A 15,981-nucleotide genomic window follows, 5' to 3' on the forward strand; every position below is an offset into this window, starting at 1 on the left:
CATTCATCATGAAGGGAAGTCAGCTGAGGAGCTCAAAGCAGAAACTGAGGCCCAACCGATGCATAGAGGACTGCTCATTTCTGTCTTACTTTCTCCTCTTCCCCAGGAGCATAAGCCCATGTGGACACTGCCCAACCAAGAATAGTCTCAGCCCTTCATTAATCAAGAAAATGCCCCATAGACTTGCTACAGGCGGGTTTCTTTTTCTTTCTCTTCCTTTCTTTCCCCCTCCCTTCCTCCCTCAGTCCCTTCCTCCCGCCCTTTCCCCCCCTCTCCCTCCTTCTTTCAGTTTTTTTGTTTGTTTGTTTGTTTTTTGAAGACAGGGTTTTCCTGTGAACCCTGGCTGTCCTGGAATTTACTGTGTAGAACTGGCTGGCCTTGAATTTAAAGAGACCCACCTACCACTGTTTCCTGAGTGCAGGAATTTAAGGTGTGTGCCACCTCACCCAGCAGGGGTTCCCATTTAACCTAAAAGCCTAAAAACTAACCAGCACTGTGCAATGCCAGTGTTTACCTTTCCTTTTACATGACATGCCACTAAACTGACTGGGCAGGTTGAGCTTCAGTCCCCATGCTTAGGCATCCAGGGTAGCTGGAGTTAGGAACCTATGCACCAGGTACAGACCAAATGATCTTATTTCCTTGGCACACATCTTCAATTTTTATGAATTTTTAGGACAGCGTTCCACTGTGTGTTCCAGTTTGGCCTAGTTAGACTCACTAAGCAGCCTGAGCTGGACTTAAACTTGCTAGTAGATGATAATCATTAAATATTGACATTCTTGCCTCAGCCCCAACAGCTGGGATTCTAGGTATGTGACATGTGCCACCATAACTGTTTCCTGATAGATTTTTTTAACTTGGACATCGTGGAGCTCAGTATGGACACTGCTCTGTTACTCCACAGTGTACAAAAAAAGATAATGAACAACACTGAGTACCCCCCCCACAAACATAAAGAGAGAGACAGAGAGTGAGAGAGAGAGACAGAGAGTTACAGGTGATTAAAAACTGCTGAGAGGATGCTGAGCTTGAGTCTGACCTTAGACCACTCTGGCATCCTGACCTAAGAAAGTCATGGGGGTTACGGGACCTGAAATGGCCATTTCTGTAGCTTGGCAAGCTACATGGAGGGATTAGAACAACCCAGCCACACAACTTTCAACCTACAATTTGTCCTGCCTGTAAGATGTGCTGGAGTATAGGAGACACAGAACTTGTGGGAGTGGCCAACCAATGACTGGTCCAGCTAGAGACCCTGACCATAAGAGACAGCCCACCACTGACATTGTTTGGAAGGCCAGGACCCAGAAACTGGACAGCCCAGAGACCTAGCATAGAACCAAACACCACTAGCAATAAAATCAATGACTTGATTCCTAGTGATATTCTGCTACACTCATAAATTGATACCTAGCCAACTGTCATCAGAGAGGCTTCATCTAGCAACTGATAGACAGAGAGGTAGAGAACCAAAACCAAACATTATGCAGACCTCAGGAATCCTGCTGAAGAGAGGAAGAATTGTAGGAGCCAGATGGGTCATGGACATCATGAGAAAACCCTCAGAACCAACTAACCTAGGCCCATAGGAGCTCAGAGAGTCTGGATGGACAGCAAGGGAGGCTACACAGGACTGACCTAGGCCCTCTGCATGTATGTGACAGTTGTGTAGCTTGGTCTTCTTGTGGGATTTAACAGTTGCAGCAGGAGCAATTGACTCTTGCTGGCTTTGTACCCTCATCCTCATACAGGGTTGCCTCAGCCAGCCTTCATCTTGATGGGTATCACTGGGAGACCAACCCTCCACTCAATAGAAATGGAGGAGTAGATGGGGGCTGGGGATAGGCGGAGAGATGGGGAGGAACTGGGAGGAGAGGAAGGAGGGAAAACACAAAATTAGTAAATAAAATATATTGCCGGGGAGTGGTGGTATACGCCTTTAATCCTAACACTCAGGAGGCAGAGGCAGGAGGATCTCTGAGTTGAGACCAGACTAGTCTACAAGATCTAGTTCCAGGCCAACCTCAAAAAAAAACACAGAGAAACCTATCTAGTAACACAAACAAACAAACAAACAAATAAGATATATTAAACAGCTGGGATGAGAACCATCATGGTTACTCAAGAAAAAGCCATAAAAATATACACACATAAAACATAAGATGGACTCAAGATTGGATTTATATATTATTTGCATATGAATAAATCTATAGCAATTAAGGATTAGAGACCAAAAACTTGAAACTGATATTGAATGGAAGGGAGGAAATTATACACAGCAGGGAAATGATGTAATTATATTTTTATTTCAAAGAGTATCTTTGACTGCCGAATGCCTCCATTTTACTACAGTTTATTCTATCTGTGTTCAAACGCCAAAATGTGTGTAATTTTTTCCATTGAAACTTCCCTTTATGGTCTGATTTTTTTCTTTTCTTTTTCTTAAAGATTTATTGATTATGTATACAGTGTTCTGTCAGCATGTATGCTAGTACGTCAGAAAAGAGCAACAGATCTCATTACAGATGGTTGTGAGCCACCATGTGGCTGCTGGAAATTGAACTCAGGACCTCTGGAAGAGTAGCCAGTGCTCTTTAACCTCTGAGCCATCTCTCCAGCCTTTATGGTTTGATTTTTCAAGAATTATTTTAATTTTATTTTTGTATATGTACATGTCTATGTGAGTATATGCTGTGTGTGGTGGGAGGTGGTGTATGCTGGCAGTGGCCAGTGGAGGGCCTAGAATCCTCTAGAGCAAGAAATTACAGGTGGTTTGAGATGCTAGTCATGGGTTCTGGAACCCAAATTCTGATCCTGTGCAAGAGCAGCAAGTACTCTTAGCAACCACACCATCTCTCCAGCCTGGACAGTTACTTCACACAAATACTACCACTTAGGAGACTGGCTAATGCAACCAGAAGGAAATAGACAGGTGGCATAAAATATTGCATCTGAACGGCAGCCCTTGTAGTTATTGGACACAAGAGATCAGTAGATTGCCACTCCTCTGCTGCATCCTGTAAAGAGGGACATCTGGCACTTCACACTCTCTATGTCACCAGATCTCCGGACAATGAACCCCCAGCTCTGCCCCAGGACTGCAGCATAGCATGATCCCCTGAGCCACTGGAACCACTTGAATTCACATTCAGATACAGCTTTCCTCTTTGCCTCTTTTCCTTGGCCCAGCTCTGCAGACCAGCAACCACTTTAGACTGGGTGCCGTCCTCTTGCACAGCTTTGGCACCTGTTTCAATGCTGTCCTTGCTTTAGTAAGGTCCACTCAAGTTCCTGTAGTGTCTTTAGCCCTTTGCTGTTGTGAGTCGGGATGTCACTTACCCTGGTGGCCTCTGACTACAGCCGAGGAAGACCTTGAACTTCACATGCTCCCTCCTCCTCCACGTTTGTGTTTGGATTACAGGCATGAACAACCACAGCTACTGTCATGTGGAGCTGGGGGCAAGGGGTCAAATCCAGGGGATGCTTGATGCATAGGCAAGCACTCAACCAGCTGAGCTATACCCCCAGCTGAGACAGGAGGATGGCTGGAAGTTTTGGAGCAGAATAATCTGCAAAGTGAGTTTCAAACCAATCTGTTTTCTACAACTGAAACCACAGCTCTAAAATATAAACAGCATCACTAACAACCAAGTACCCTTAAATTTTCTAACATTCTGAGGCTTGACTACCAGGTAGAACATTTGGCTTGTATGTAATGCCTTGTCTTGTTCAGTTCCTTGATCTTTAGCCAGGTTCTCTGTGTGTTTTATAGTATGTGTTGAAAGGAGATCAATCAGGGCATGTCCCCTGTAAGCTGGTGACCAAGAATCTCCATGTTCAGGGTTCAGGGCCTCCTATAGAAACTGTAACTAGAGGAGATGAACCAGAGAGACAGGAGGGTGTGACCCTCTCTATGCAGAACTTCATCTCTGGGGCTGTGCTGTACATCACCCAGACATCATAAACTCTGCTGCATATGAAGACTTAAAAGAGTCTAATTGAAAGCCTGGCATGCAGATCCTGCTTACAGAGTCCAGCTGTCTCCGAAAATGCATTGATTCAGAAGAACACAAGACAATCATTGAATAGGTCTAGGATGTGCCCTCCTTCCTAAGAATGGGCTGGTCTGTGAGCACTAACTGTAGATAAAATATAAAACGATTTGCACATCATGAGGTCTTGAGGTCAGTGTGTAACTTCTGATGATATTCAGCATGAGTATAACATCAAGAGAATTATGACTGATCCTGATTTCTAGTAAGGGTTAATTTTAAGATTATGTCTCAAATGGTACTGTCATGGCAATCACATCTTTTCATGTTTTTCTTTCTTTCTACAGTGTACTTGTTACAAAAGCTTATAGGTAATTGCTGTATGGAAGTCAGTCAACAATGGTGGCCAATATTGAAGCAATGGATCTGTATTTTAATAAACACAAAAATAAGAGTTTGGCCCAAAGTTATTTTGGGCCTATCAGATGAGACCCAAAAATATGAGAACACGTATGGGCTAAGTGAATTAAAGATAAAAGATGAAGATTACAATTGAATAGTGAAAATAGTTATCTATTGTAGAAAGGACTTCAAACAGAGAAATTTTGACCACATACAGGAGACTTATATAGTAGTGACCATACAGATTTTAGGATCCATGAAAGATAGAGGCAAGTTATGGTAGCCACATTGATAATCTCAGAAATAAAAAGGTGGAGGCAGAACAAAAGGATTAAGAGTTCAAGGCCAGGAGCTGGAGACAGAGATGCCTCAGGACTGTAGAGCACTTGCTTCTCTTCTAGAGCAGCAAAGTTGGCTTCCAGCAACCAAGTCAGACAACTGATATAGGAATCCTATGCCTCTGGTACTTGTACTAGGGGACATGCAGCTCCTCATCACATAAACATAACTAAAACAATGAAAAGTAAGTTTTGTAAGAGATCAAGGCTAGCAAGTTACAGTTAAATATTCTTTAGGTGACAAAGAAAAAATAAAGATCATAGCGTGGATTAAAACACATCCCATTTCCTTGCCATTGCCTTTTCCTACTGTCATCTTTGATCTTCACCCATTGCAGCCTACTACACTGAGTATCCTGGATTAAACACCTCTGTAACCCAACCTCCTTCATAGGTGTGTCCATACTGTACTTTAAGACCCCTACACAAAGCCCTCTAAGTATCCACCATGAGATGCCAAGTTCCAAAAGTAACACTCCCCTATTTACTGCAAGCAAGAACAAAGCCTGGTCTCCTGCTCATACACACAGCGCTTAGAACATCTACTGCAGACATCTGTAGCAAAGGAGATGCTCTTGGGCTGCCTTATGGCCCTGAGGGTATCCATGAGCACAGGGCAAAATTGTTCAAATCTCTCTATGGAGACCAGACCCAGCTCATAGCACTCCTGAGGGGCAGGGTACTGCTCCATCACCATGTTGCTCAAGTTGGCTGTGTGGTGGAGAAGGTCACTCAAGACATTCATGGAGAAGTCATTGGTATAGAAATTGACCTTTGTGAGCTTGGAGCATTGGCTGAGGGCAGGGAGGAGGACACTGAGCTGAGAGTCCTTTATCCCACACCCCTCCAATTCCAGAGTCTCAAGGGTGTCTGCCACTTTCTGCAGGAGAACCCTGAGAGGCATCAGACAGAAATTGGACAGTAGGACTCCACTCATGTCCAGATGTTTTAGTTGACAGAGATGCTGACATTCGGATAAACGACATAAGTCTAACCGAAACAGCTTGCAGTGAGTGACAGAGAAGGTTTCCAGGTGATTCTTCAGGTTCCTAGGCAGAGACCAAAGGGTTAGTTCTGACAGATGATGCTGGAGAGGGTTGTGGTGGGATTACACAACAGTAGAAGGGGACATGTGTCCCAGTGTCAGTTGGACCACTGTGGGATGGCTCAGTGCACAGCTCTGTAGCACCTTCTCCTCACTGACACAGAATACCTGTGCGGCTGTTATACCCTAGTGCACATAAGGGAAGGACCCACCCATGGACGACCTGACAGTACTTCAGGCAGTTGTCACTGCCCTCTGCTCCCTGTCACCTCCTCTGTGGGGATTCCCAGTCTCCACCCCATATTGACCCTCAAACCCCTATGGGCCATTTCCCATCCTCTCAGCCCCTATTGTTCCAAGCAATTCCTGCATGGGAAATCTTGGTGGCTGTTCACACAAATTGAGCACAGACCCCCTGGGAGCTATGCGGGCTTTCTGATCCTCCACTCTTTGGGTTCCCTCCTTTCTCTGTTCCCTTCCTGTTAGCTTAGCCAGGATCTAAGGGAGAAAGTACAGCATTCTCACTAAATCCGACCAGTGCATCAGCATTTGTGACACACTATGTACACATTTCCTACCCCAAATGAGGTCTCTGATTCATGTCTGGTCATGGGACACCTAGCTTTAGCTTATATAGAAACAAGACCATGCTACGATATTCTAACAACTCCTTTACAATTCATTATCCAAGAACTGGAAGATGTCAGGCCCATAACTCTTTAACATAAAATGCAAAGTTTTGCTCTGATAGTAGAAACAGCTCTCTATCCATCCTTACCTGAGCAAGTGTCTCATGTGGCCACGGAGAAAACAGATGCCATCCATATAGAGATTCAGAAGACCGTTGAGACTGGAAAACTGGGATATGCACATTGGGATTAACCTCTTGTAGTGTGATTTAAAAACAGGGCAAAGCCTGGTCTTGTAGATACACACTAGAGAAAATGTGTGAAGATTTCTCATCTGAACGAAGTCAGGAGAGAGACATGTAAGAGCTCTCCAAGTTTGGTCGATGGTGATTTCCAACACCTCTATTTTCTCTAGCTGCAAAACTTCCTGGAACATCCAGAAATTATCTAGGTTCAATAACACAATCTCCATGTTTAAACAGTGGATCTGTAGGGAGTCTGCTCGTCCATGAGCCCCTGGCAAGAAGTCTGTTTCTTCTTCCTCCTGTGTGAACCTGGAGTAGAGGTCAGTTATCACCTTCACTCGATGCCTCTGCTCATATCTGGGAGGGGGCTTCACTGCTTGCTTCTCACTCACAGTCTCAGCTGAGCAGTCCCCATCTTCTGTCCCAGCCTCTATGGTCCAGACGTCACGGTGCACCCTCCGAAAATCCAGTATTCGAAGATTCCCCCTCCTGTGAGTTAGACAGGTGAAGGGTCACTGAGAGAGGAGACCCCACAGACATTCAGGTCCTTTCCACACACCTCTCATGTCAGCTCTGCCTTTCTCCCATGAGGATTTCTGCAAAGCTTGTTTGTTTTTTCCCAGCACTGAGTGTCCAACAACCTCATGGTCCCTGGCAATGGCTCTCTCTGAGCTGCATCACTAGCCCTCTGCCTTGCTTCCCTGCAATCAGTTACTCTTGACCTGGTACTACTAGTGCCTGTGGGAGAGACAGGGACAGGCTCCTCCCCCTGTGCCCACATCTTCTCTATTCCTCCCCCACACGCAACTGTCCTTCCCCATCAGAGCTCACCAGCAGGCAAGGCTTCTGCAGTCTTCCAGGCTGATGCTACCAAGGCCTCTGATTTCCCTCTGACCCCATTATCTCAACTCTGAATTTGTCTTCTCTGTACCCCAGGTTCCTCCATGTGACCCCGCATGGGTCTTACTTACATAGGGTGATCGTGCTGTCTCAGCAGAGCCCTCAGTCCTTCTATCACAGCCCGAAAGAAATCCCAATTGCAGGTGTCCATCAGCACCGCCACAGGAAAGTAGGAGAAAGGCCAGGCTGCCACCATAGCCCTCACAATCCTCCGGAGTCTGCAACTGAAGGCCTCCTGGAACAGTGGTAGGAAGAACCTCTTGGGCAGGTCTTCCAGAGCAGAGATGGCCAAGGCCTCATCTCTCAACAGCGCCTTCCTTGCCAGCTTCTCCAGTGTGGGTAGGGTCCGGATGCTCATTTTGTTGGGTCCTGGAAATATCTAAGTAAGACATCCAAGGAAATGTCAATTCATATAAGCACAATTCAATCTCCAGAAAGTATGACTTAAAGGTCACAAACTGATGAATTTCAAGAAAAAAAAAATCCTGCCAAACATGGTGCCTCTGGCCTCTGTCATCCCAGGGTGCTGTGGGTGAAGAGCTAGAAGACAAGTAGTTCCAGGCCAGCTGTGGTTCTTGAGACCTGAACACACGCACAGACACGCATGCTTTTTGCTTGTTGAGGAGGCAGAGAAAGGATTTCTGTGATTTGTACCCTGGTCCACATGCCAAATTCCATGCCATTCAGGTCTTCATAATAAATACCAAACTAAATTTCAATTCAGCAGTCTTTCTGTTAACAGCAACAAAGAAAAAACTGAATAATTAATATAACGTCTTTTGTCATTTTAATTTCCAATCCCAGTTCCCCTCCCCCCTCTTCTACTATTCCCCACCTCCACCCTAACCTACTACTCAACCACATCCCAAAGGGGATAAGGCCTGCCTTTTGCAGTGAATGTTGGGATATCAGTTAAGACTGCACCAAACCTATTCCCCCTGAATCAGGCTAGGCAAGGTAACCCCCACCCCTGCCTTAATATAATGGACTTCTAAAAGGCAGTTCATGTGCCTAGGATAAGTCCTCCTCCCCCCGCAGGACCCCCTCAATAGATCAGGAACCATAATCAAAAATTAAGTAATTTTAAGGTGTTTCTCCCTTTAAAATGTTCTAACTCTCCAGAAATTCTGATTTCCCTTTATTATCATCTCCTATTCACTGTAAATTAATAAAATAAAAGAAAGAAAAAACTTAAAGCTAGATGCTTCGCATGTAGGTCAGCTTTTGGAGTGCTGGCCTAGCATTGACCAGGCTCTGGGTTTATCCTCAGCACTGGATAAAGAGGCCACAACGCCTTTCCCTACCAGTCCATAGGAAGTAGCGCCAGAGGGGTCACTTTCAACGTCAGCTAAGATATGTATGGAGTTTATATACTTACCTTGGATATAAGAGTTCATATTTTTATTATTGTTGCTGTTATTTGACAGGGGATCTCTATCCCTCCCTGGCTGTCCTGGAACTCACTATATAGACCAGCCAGGCCTCAAACTCTGACTGCCTTTGGCTCCAAATACTGGGATTAAAGGCGTGTACCACTGTGCCTATAAAGCAGTTTGTTTTAGAAAGTAAAGCCAGTGGTGAGATCCTTTAATTGCCAGCACTAGGGAGGCTGAGACAGGTGGCTCTCTGTGAGTTCAAGGCCAACCTGGTCTACTGAGCCAGTTCCAGGAGAGCTTCCACAGCTAAAGAGCATCCCTGCCTGGATAAAACCATAAGTCAATAAACAAACAAACAGTAAAACCAACTCCTGGGCGTGGTGGCACACACCTTTAATCCTAGGACCTGGGAGGCAGAGGCAGGCAGATGTCTGAGTTCAAGGCCAGCCTGATTTGTACACATAATATTGAGTTCCAGGACAACTGGGACTGTTTCATAGAGAAATCCTGTCTTGAAAAATCAAAAAGACAAAAAGAAAGTAAAACCAGCAAAAGAAGCAAACTCTTATAACTTAAATATCTACCCAGGTTAGGCTACTCAGACAGTTCTGGTACAATCTGGGCAACATGGCAAAACTTGACCCAAAGATTTAAAACAATCACAAGTTAAAAATGAAAAAAGTGGTATTTAAGAGCAAGACAAAGCTGCACTTGGAGTCAAAATCAGCCCCCCATCGCCTCATCTGCAAACAAAAATAAGAACCCCTGTGCCTTTGAGAGTGTCTGGCTGGGTGAGATGTGGAGTCCTGATGGAGAGGCTGACTTACCTCAGCAGCTACTGGGACTGCTTGTCTTCTCCCAGCTGGCCAGGCAGTGGCTCTCTGCTCCTGGACCCTGAGTATCTTCTCTGGCTCCTCTGAAGCTTTTCAGGCTTTTTCCTAACTCCTCCCCTTTGCAGTCTGCCCCACCCACAAGCTGCAATTTGAGTAGATGGTTGAAGCTTCACCATCTTAACTGGTTTTGAGGTTTGGTGTTTCCAGTGTCTGGATTAGGTCATCAGGCAGGAAAGGGAAGGAATTAAGACTAACTGCACAAAACTAAGATTTTTCTACCTTCCTTCCTTCCTTTCTTCTTTTTTTCCCCTTTTGGTGGAATTTGTTTTTAAATAGGGCATTTATGTAGCCCAGGTTGGCCTAGAACTCACGCTGTATCAGAATCCTAGCCTTGACTAATGTATTTCCTCTGCTTCATTTCCTCCTGAGTGCTGGATTGCAGGAGTGAGCCACAAACCCCATTTAATTACAGATGTTATCGAGGCAGAGTGGGACCCAAAGGGAAGGTTTCTTTGGCATCCACAGCAGAGGATTATACATCCAGGCCTGGAAGCCACTAAGTGAGAGCCTGGGGTCCCAGAGTGGGAATGAAATCTGTCCAAGTCATGGTGCCGGAGACGCCATCCTTTTTGATGTTGCTCGATATTCCCTCAGCACTGAGGAAGACCTTACCTCAAGAGGAGTAAATTGCCTGGGCAGATTGACACCTATCTTTATCCTAGCAAACAGAAGGCAGAGGCAGGTAGGCTAGATATCTGTCATTTCAAGACCAGCCTCATCTCAAAAAGTTTTGGGGCAGTTGCTCTTTTATTTAAAAAAGAAAAACAAGGAAGGAAGGAGAAAAAGAGAGAGAGAAAGAAAGAAAGAAAGAAAGAAAGAAAGAAAGAAAAAGAAGACGAGAAAAGAAGACATTAGACCTAGCAGTGTGGCATATGACTTTACACCCAGCACTCAGGAGGTGAAGGGAGATCTCTCTGAGTTTCAGGTCAGCCAGGTCTACATAGAGAAATTTATCTCAAATAATTAATCATTAATAAATTACAATAATATTAAAGGGCTATTAACTTAAACTTAATATGTTAAATCCCATAGGTTAATACCCAAGTGGGGGAAAAACTCCCAAATGAAAAGAAAATGAGAGTGCTGATTAAAAAAAAAAAAAAAAAAAGACAAAACCTTTAAGGCTGTCTGGTTTATTCTAATTAATTTATTGTCTTTGTAAGGGGATTTAATCCAGTACCATAGGTAGACTTATAGGTAGAGACGAAGTACATTGTTGGAAACATTAGTGTGAGATCAGCTCACCAGAGAAGTCTCTGCCATGACTTTCTGGTGGTATCAAGGCTCATCCACTCCAAAAGTTTTATTTCTTTGTCTCTTATGGTGTTAGGTCTAACTGTATCTGTCAGTGACAGGATGTCACTAACACAGAGGGGACGTTTTACCATTGAGATAAAGTGACAAACCAATTAAACAAATTTATAGCACTACATTTGTACATTAAAAAGAAGAGAGTTTCCAAATGATACTCGACCAATGCAACTCAAAAAAATAGGAAATCAAGAATCAACATTAGCTGGAAAGACTCAAAGATCAGAGCCAGGTTCAGTTTAAACCCAAACTAATAAAAAATAGTAGGACAATTAAACAGATGGTCAGTGAGCCTGAAAATGAGAAAAGCCTCCACAGTGTATGGAAATAGAGACTTTACAAATGGACTAGTTAACTGGGAATCACAAGTTAACAACGGCCCCAAGTGAGGCCGTTTTCAAAGAGTCACTTTGACCAAGTGCTACATTTCTTTCCTTGTCCCTTCTCTATGCTCCCATGGCATAATAGTCACCCCCACATCCATACCAGGCTCCCAGGCCTCTGGCGGGAATGTCAAGCTCTCACTGCTCATGATGTCAAGAATGTACACTAACATGTAAGCAAGTGTCATACAAGCTCCTCTGGAGACAAGTCCCTTCCCTTCCCTCCTAACAGTATTGATCACTAGAAGGGGTTTGTGTCTGGAATGGAGCCTGGCTCACACTCTCCCCAGGCAAGGTTACTACCACTAAAGATAAGTAACCAGTGCTCTTTCTTGGCCTTAAACCAGAAACCTCACCAGAAGCAACTTAACAGGGAAAGGGGTTTGTGTGGCCACTGATCCTGAAATGCACTGCAGGCGTGGAATTGTGGGAAAGAAGTGGTGGAAAGAGTGGGCGGGGCCTGCTCATGGAGAGCAAACAGGAAGCAGAAAGATGATGCAGTGCTGTTTGATTTCTCTTAAACTCATTCCTGGCGTGTGGTCCATCAGATGGTGATGGGAGATGCCATTATGTACATATGCTTCTCATACTGGTTAATGAATAAAGCAATGTTGGCCAATAGGAAAGGAAGATAGGAGGGACTAGGAGACAAGGAGGAAATAGGAAGTAGTAAGGAGGAGCCAAGATGGAGAGTTGGGAGAAAGCAGTATGCTGGCTCCCCGGTAAGAGAAATACATAGATCAGCAGAAATGGGTTAATAATTAAGGCAGAGCTAGCCGATAAGAAACAAGTAACCGGGCCAACAGAATTATATCTAATACAGAGTCTCAGTGTGTTATTTGGGGCTGGAGCAGTGGCAGGACCAGACCGCGGCGGGTGGAAAAACTGTACATCTTACAAGATGGTACCTACCACTCCATTCAGTGTGGTTCACCTTCCTGCTCAGTTAGACATTGTTGCAAAATCACCGAGGGCTGGGTCTCATGCAGGTTTCCCATTTGTCAGACCTGAGTCACGAGTTTCTACATTTCCCCCATTATGGTCTGGACTCCATTGTTCATATTATCGCTCTTCCCTCACTTTAATTGTACTCCAGGAGCTGGGCCCATTGATTAGTTGTAGATTTCTGAACCTGCTTCCATCTGTTTCGGGAAGGGGAGGCCTTACCCTTTCTGAGATGCAAATTGGAGGTGGGAAGAAGGGGGGGAGAGCAGGAGAATAGTTGGGAGGGGGATCCGAGATTAGGATGTGAAAAATAAATTAATAATAATAAATAAAAAGGAAACAGGCATAATTTTCTCTCAAAGTCGCTGTGCCAGATTGTATTCTCACTGGTCCCTGGTACAAAGTGTTCTCCTTAGCAGTTGGGAATTCTAGTGTTCCTGACTCTGGGCATTCTACCCAAGGTATAATGGAACCCCCACCTTTCCTTTAATTCTTTGAACATTCCATACATTTATGCAATGCACTTTGATAATGCCCATCCATCCATCCATCACTATCTCCATCTCTAACACTGTACCTCACCACAACTCCGGCAATTACATGTGCTACTTTTCATTGTTGATTTAACAACCTCTCGAATTCAGTTAGTGTTACCTGTATGGAATAGGTGTGCTTCCATCCGTTGGGACATACACAATCAATCAGCATCCAAGACCTGAGAGGAGAGTGACTCTCTGCAGCCATCCACTGCCAATGGCTCCTGCACCAAGGGTAAGGTCTTGGGGCCCTTCTCCATTGTTGTTTTAAATTGTGTTTCTGATGATAATCTCTTTCATATTTCTATGTTCCTTGTGCATGTGCTCTTCTATTAGGGATGAGGTGCAAGGTTTGGCAAAAGAGATTCAGTGTGTTCCAACTCGACAGACTGCAATCACCTAAGAGAGAAGTCTCTGGGAATTCAGGAGAGTGAAATTCTGGGTTCATTATGGTAGGATGGTGTGATGGTTTGAGTCTTTGGACATTAGAAAATGCAAGTAGCTCTCGTCTGTGAGGATCTCATCACCTGTGTTGCTAAATTCCAAAAGATCAAATACTTGGAAGTATTGAATCCCATTGGCCACAGCCTTCACTCCAACTCCAGTGAAAATGCCCATTGCTCAGTGAATGTCACAATTTAGGAATTTGGGCTTGGTGGAGCACACCTGTAATATCAGCACTCATAAGGCAGAGACAAGAAGAGCTCAGAGAGTTCTAGGCTACCCTGGTCTATGGAGTCCCAGGATATCCAGGGTGACACACACAAACCCTGTCTGGAAAAACAAATAAAACAAAAGAACAATTTATATAATGGCTAGCCTTGTCACCTTGGTGCTTTAGACTCATCAAGGCACCATGCCTGCTGCTGTTCTGAAGAGTCAGGCAGGGAGCTTCACTCTCAATGTGGAGGTCCTGTGTCATAGGCTGAGGTCACCACTCCATGTGTTGGAGTCATGGACTGAACAAGAAAGGCGATGCAAACTCAGCACCACCCTTGCTTTCTCCCTGCTCCCTGCTTGTGCACACAGCCTGACAGTTGCCTCTCAGTCTTGCCACCATGGCATCCCTGCTGTGATGGACAGACTCATCCCTGTCCTGATGGGCAGCATGCCCTTGAGCTGTGAGACACAGAAGCCTCTTCTACATCTCAGTTGCTTGTCTTGGGGTATTTCACCACAGCAGCTGTTACTGATGTCTCTGCGGAGAGACAGAGGAATTAGGGGTCTGTCCAGGTCGTTAGGGAAAAGCACCTCTATTGGACATAGTATAGGATCTAAGTTTGACCTCTGACCTGGGGAGAATCCTGTCCTTGTAATCCATCCAAAGGTTATAACATCCTGTTGTATTATCCCTTTACCTTGTGAGTTAATTCAACTGGGCCTGTCAATCACCTGGCCAAGGAGGCCAGCCTTAGGAAAGTTGGTTCACTAAATAGAAAGATATTGAAGAAGAAGGATAAAAAGAAGAGGAGGAAGAAGAAGAAGAACAACAACAACAACAATAACAGCAACAACAAGGAACATAGTTAGGCTTGTTTGTGCTTGCATTTCCCATAGTCTCAGTTCATTCCTGCTAGGAGAGGATCTGAGCCACACACACACCTGCCCACTAGGATGGAGTAAGAGGCTGGAGCTTTAAGCATTGAATCCAGCTGCAGCTGTGGGTGGAGCTGGGGCAGCAAAGGGAAGGAGTGAGGAGGAGGTGCACAAAAGCTTGTGAGGAGCCAGAGAAGATGCCCAGAGTTCCAGAGCCAATTGCTGTGCCTCTTGGATAGGAGCACTGCCACCTCTGGTAAGTCACACACCTCCATCACCCAGCCAGCCACTCCCTACTGAGGACTATAGACCCAGGATAGTACAGGTCCCTAGAATTTCTGTCTCCATATTTGTAGATTAGACACTGGTTTTAAACCCAAAGGAAGTTTTGCCTTGAACTCAAATACCATGTTCTCCTTTGATAATTTGTGATCTTTTCATACTTGTGTCAGCATTTTGATTAGTTGCCTAGACTGTCCTGGACCTGGCTGAGTAGCTTGAGCTGATTGGAATCTGTGGTCTCCTTTGTCAGTATTCAGACATCTGTACTGGCCTGTCCTTGGGGTTCTGAAAGGATGAACCCTCAGCTGCAGCCACTAAGAGCGCCACTTGGGCACATTCAGTGTGTTCCCTTTTAAAAGGGCCCTGCCTACCTCCCATCTTTCTGTCTGTCTGCATCTTTGCCTCTCTTTTCTGTTGCTCCTGTCCCCAGAGGCAGGTCTCCCCTCTCCTTTCTCTGCCTTCCTTTTCCCACTCACTTTCCCCCAATAAAATACCCTTCAACCCAAGCTCTGTCACATGGCCTCCTCATCTCCTGCTCTGCCTTCTTAATTACAATATTCCTGACTCTGTCTCCTGAATGCTGGATTCACCAGCCTGTGTCATCAAAGTCAGCCTTAGCTCTCAGGGACTGCCATTCCAGGCTGTTACTCAAGAAACTTCCAGACCTTTTTTTTTATTCAGATCATTTTAATTATTTCTGGCTATGCTGCTTATGGGTTTGGTTTTGTTCTTGTAAAACATAGTGTTCAGTAGCCCAGTCTTGTCTGGAACTGAGTATGAATCTTAGAAGACCTTGTGCGATAACCCTTCTACCTCTACCTCCTAAGTGATGAAGTTTAAGCACTGGCCTTTTTACAAGTGTGATGGAGAACACACAGGGCTAGGAAAATACTTCAGACACTCACCTACACTGCCAGTATCTTGGTTTATATTCTTGTTTCTTTTATTTTTGTTAATTTGCAGTGAATATAGATTCATTGAAGGAAAATGAGAAGTTTTGGAGGGGAGATGTGTTCATCTCAGAAGAGGGAATTCCGGCAGTGAAAATTGCTCTATAAGATTCAGCTGTAGGCATTTTCTTTCTGATTGATGGGGGGAGGGGTGCCCAGCCCATTGTGGGTACCACCATCCCTGGGCTGGTGATCCAGGCTTTATCTCACAGCAA

General features: G+C 44.8%; 1 protein-coding gene across 1 annotated transcript; it reads right to left on the minus strand.

Annotated features, from left to right (window-relative positions):
• Positions 1 to 5,203: 5,203 nt before the first annotated feature.
• LOC127232430 (PRAME family member 12) lies at positions 5,204 to 7,912 on the minus strand. The gene is made up of 3 exons (XM_051198573.1): positions 7,626 to 7,912; positions 6,559 to 7,143; positions 5,204 to 5,784 (listed from the first exon to the last, which is right to left on the minus strand). Exons 1-3 carry the CDS (start codon positions 7,910 to 7,912, stop codon positions 5,220 to 5,222), a joined length of 1,437 nt encoding a protein of 478 aa, XP_051054530.1. The 3' UTR covers positions 5,204 to 5,219.
• Between the last annotated feature and the right edge of the window lie 8,069 nt (positions 7,913 to 15,981).

Source organism: Phodopus roborovskii, unplaced genomic scaffold (genome assembly GCF_943737965.1).
Source record: "Phodopus roborovskii unplaced genomic scaffold, PHOROB, whole genome shotgun sequence".
NCBI classification, from domain to species: domain Eukaryota; kingdom Metazoa; phylum Chordata; class Mammalia; order Rodentia; family Cricetidae; genus Phodopus; species Phodopus roborovskii.

Coding starts and splice junctions, on each gene's coding strand:
- LOC127232430 (XM_051198573.1), bottom strand. CDS start 7,912: ATGAGCATCCGGACCCTACCCACACTGGAGAAGCTGGCAAGGAAGGCG. Junction 7,144..7,625: donor AGACAGCACGATCACCCTAT/GTAAGTAAGACC, acceptor TCTAACTCACAG/GAGGGGGAATCTTCGAATAC. Junction 5,785..6,558: donor CACATGAGACACTTGCTCAG/GTAAGGATGGAT, acceptor GTCTCTGCCTAG/GAACCTGAAGAATCACCTGG.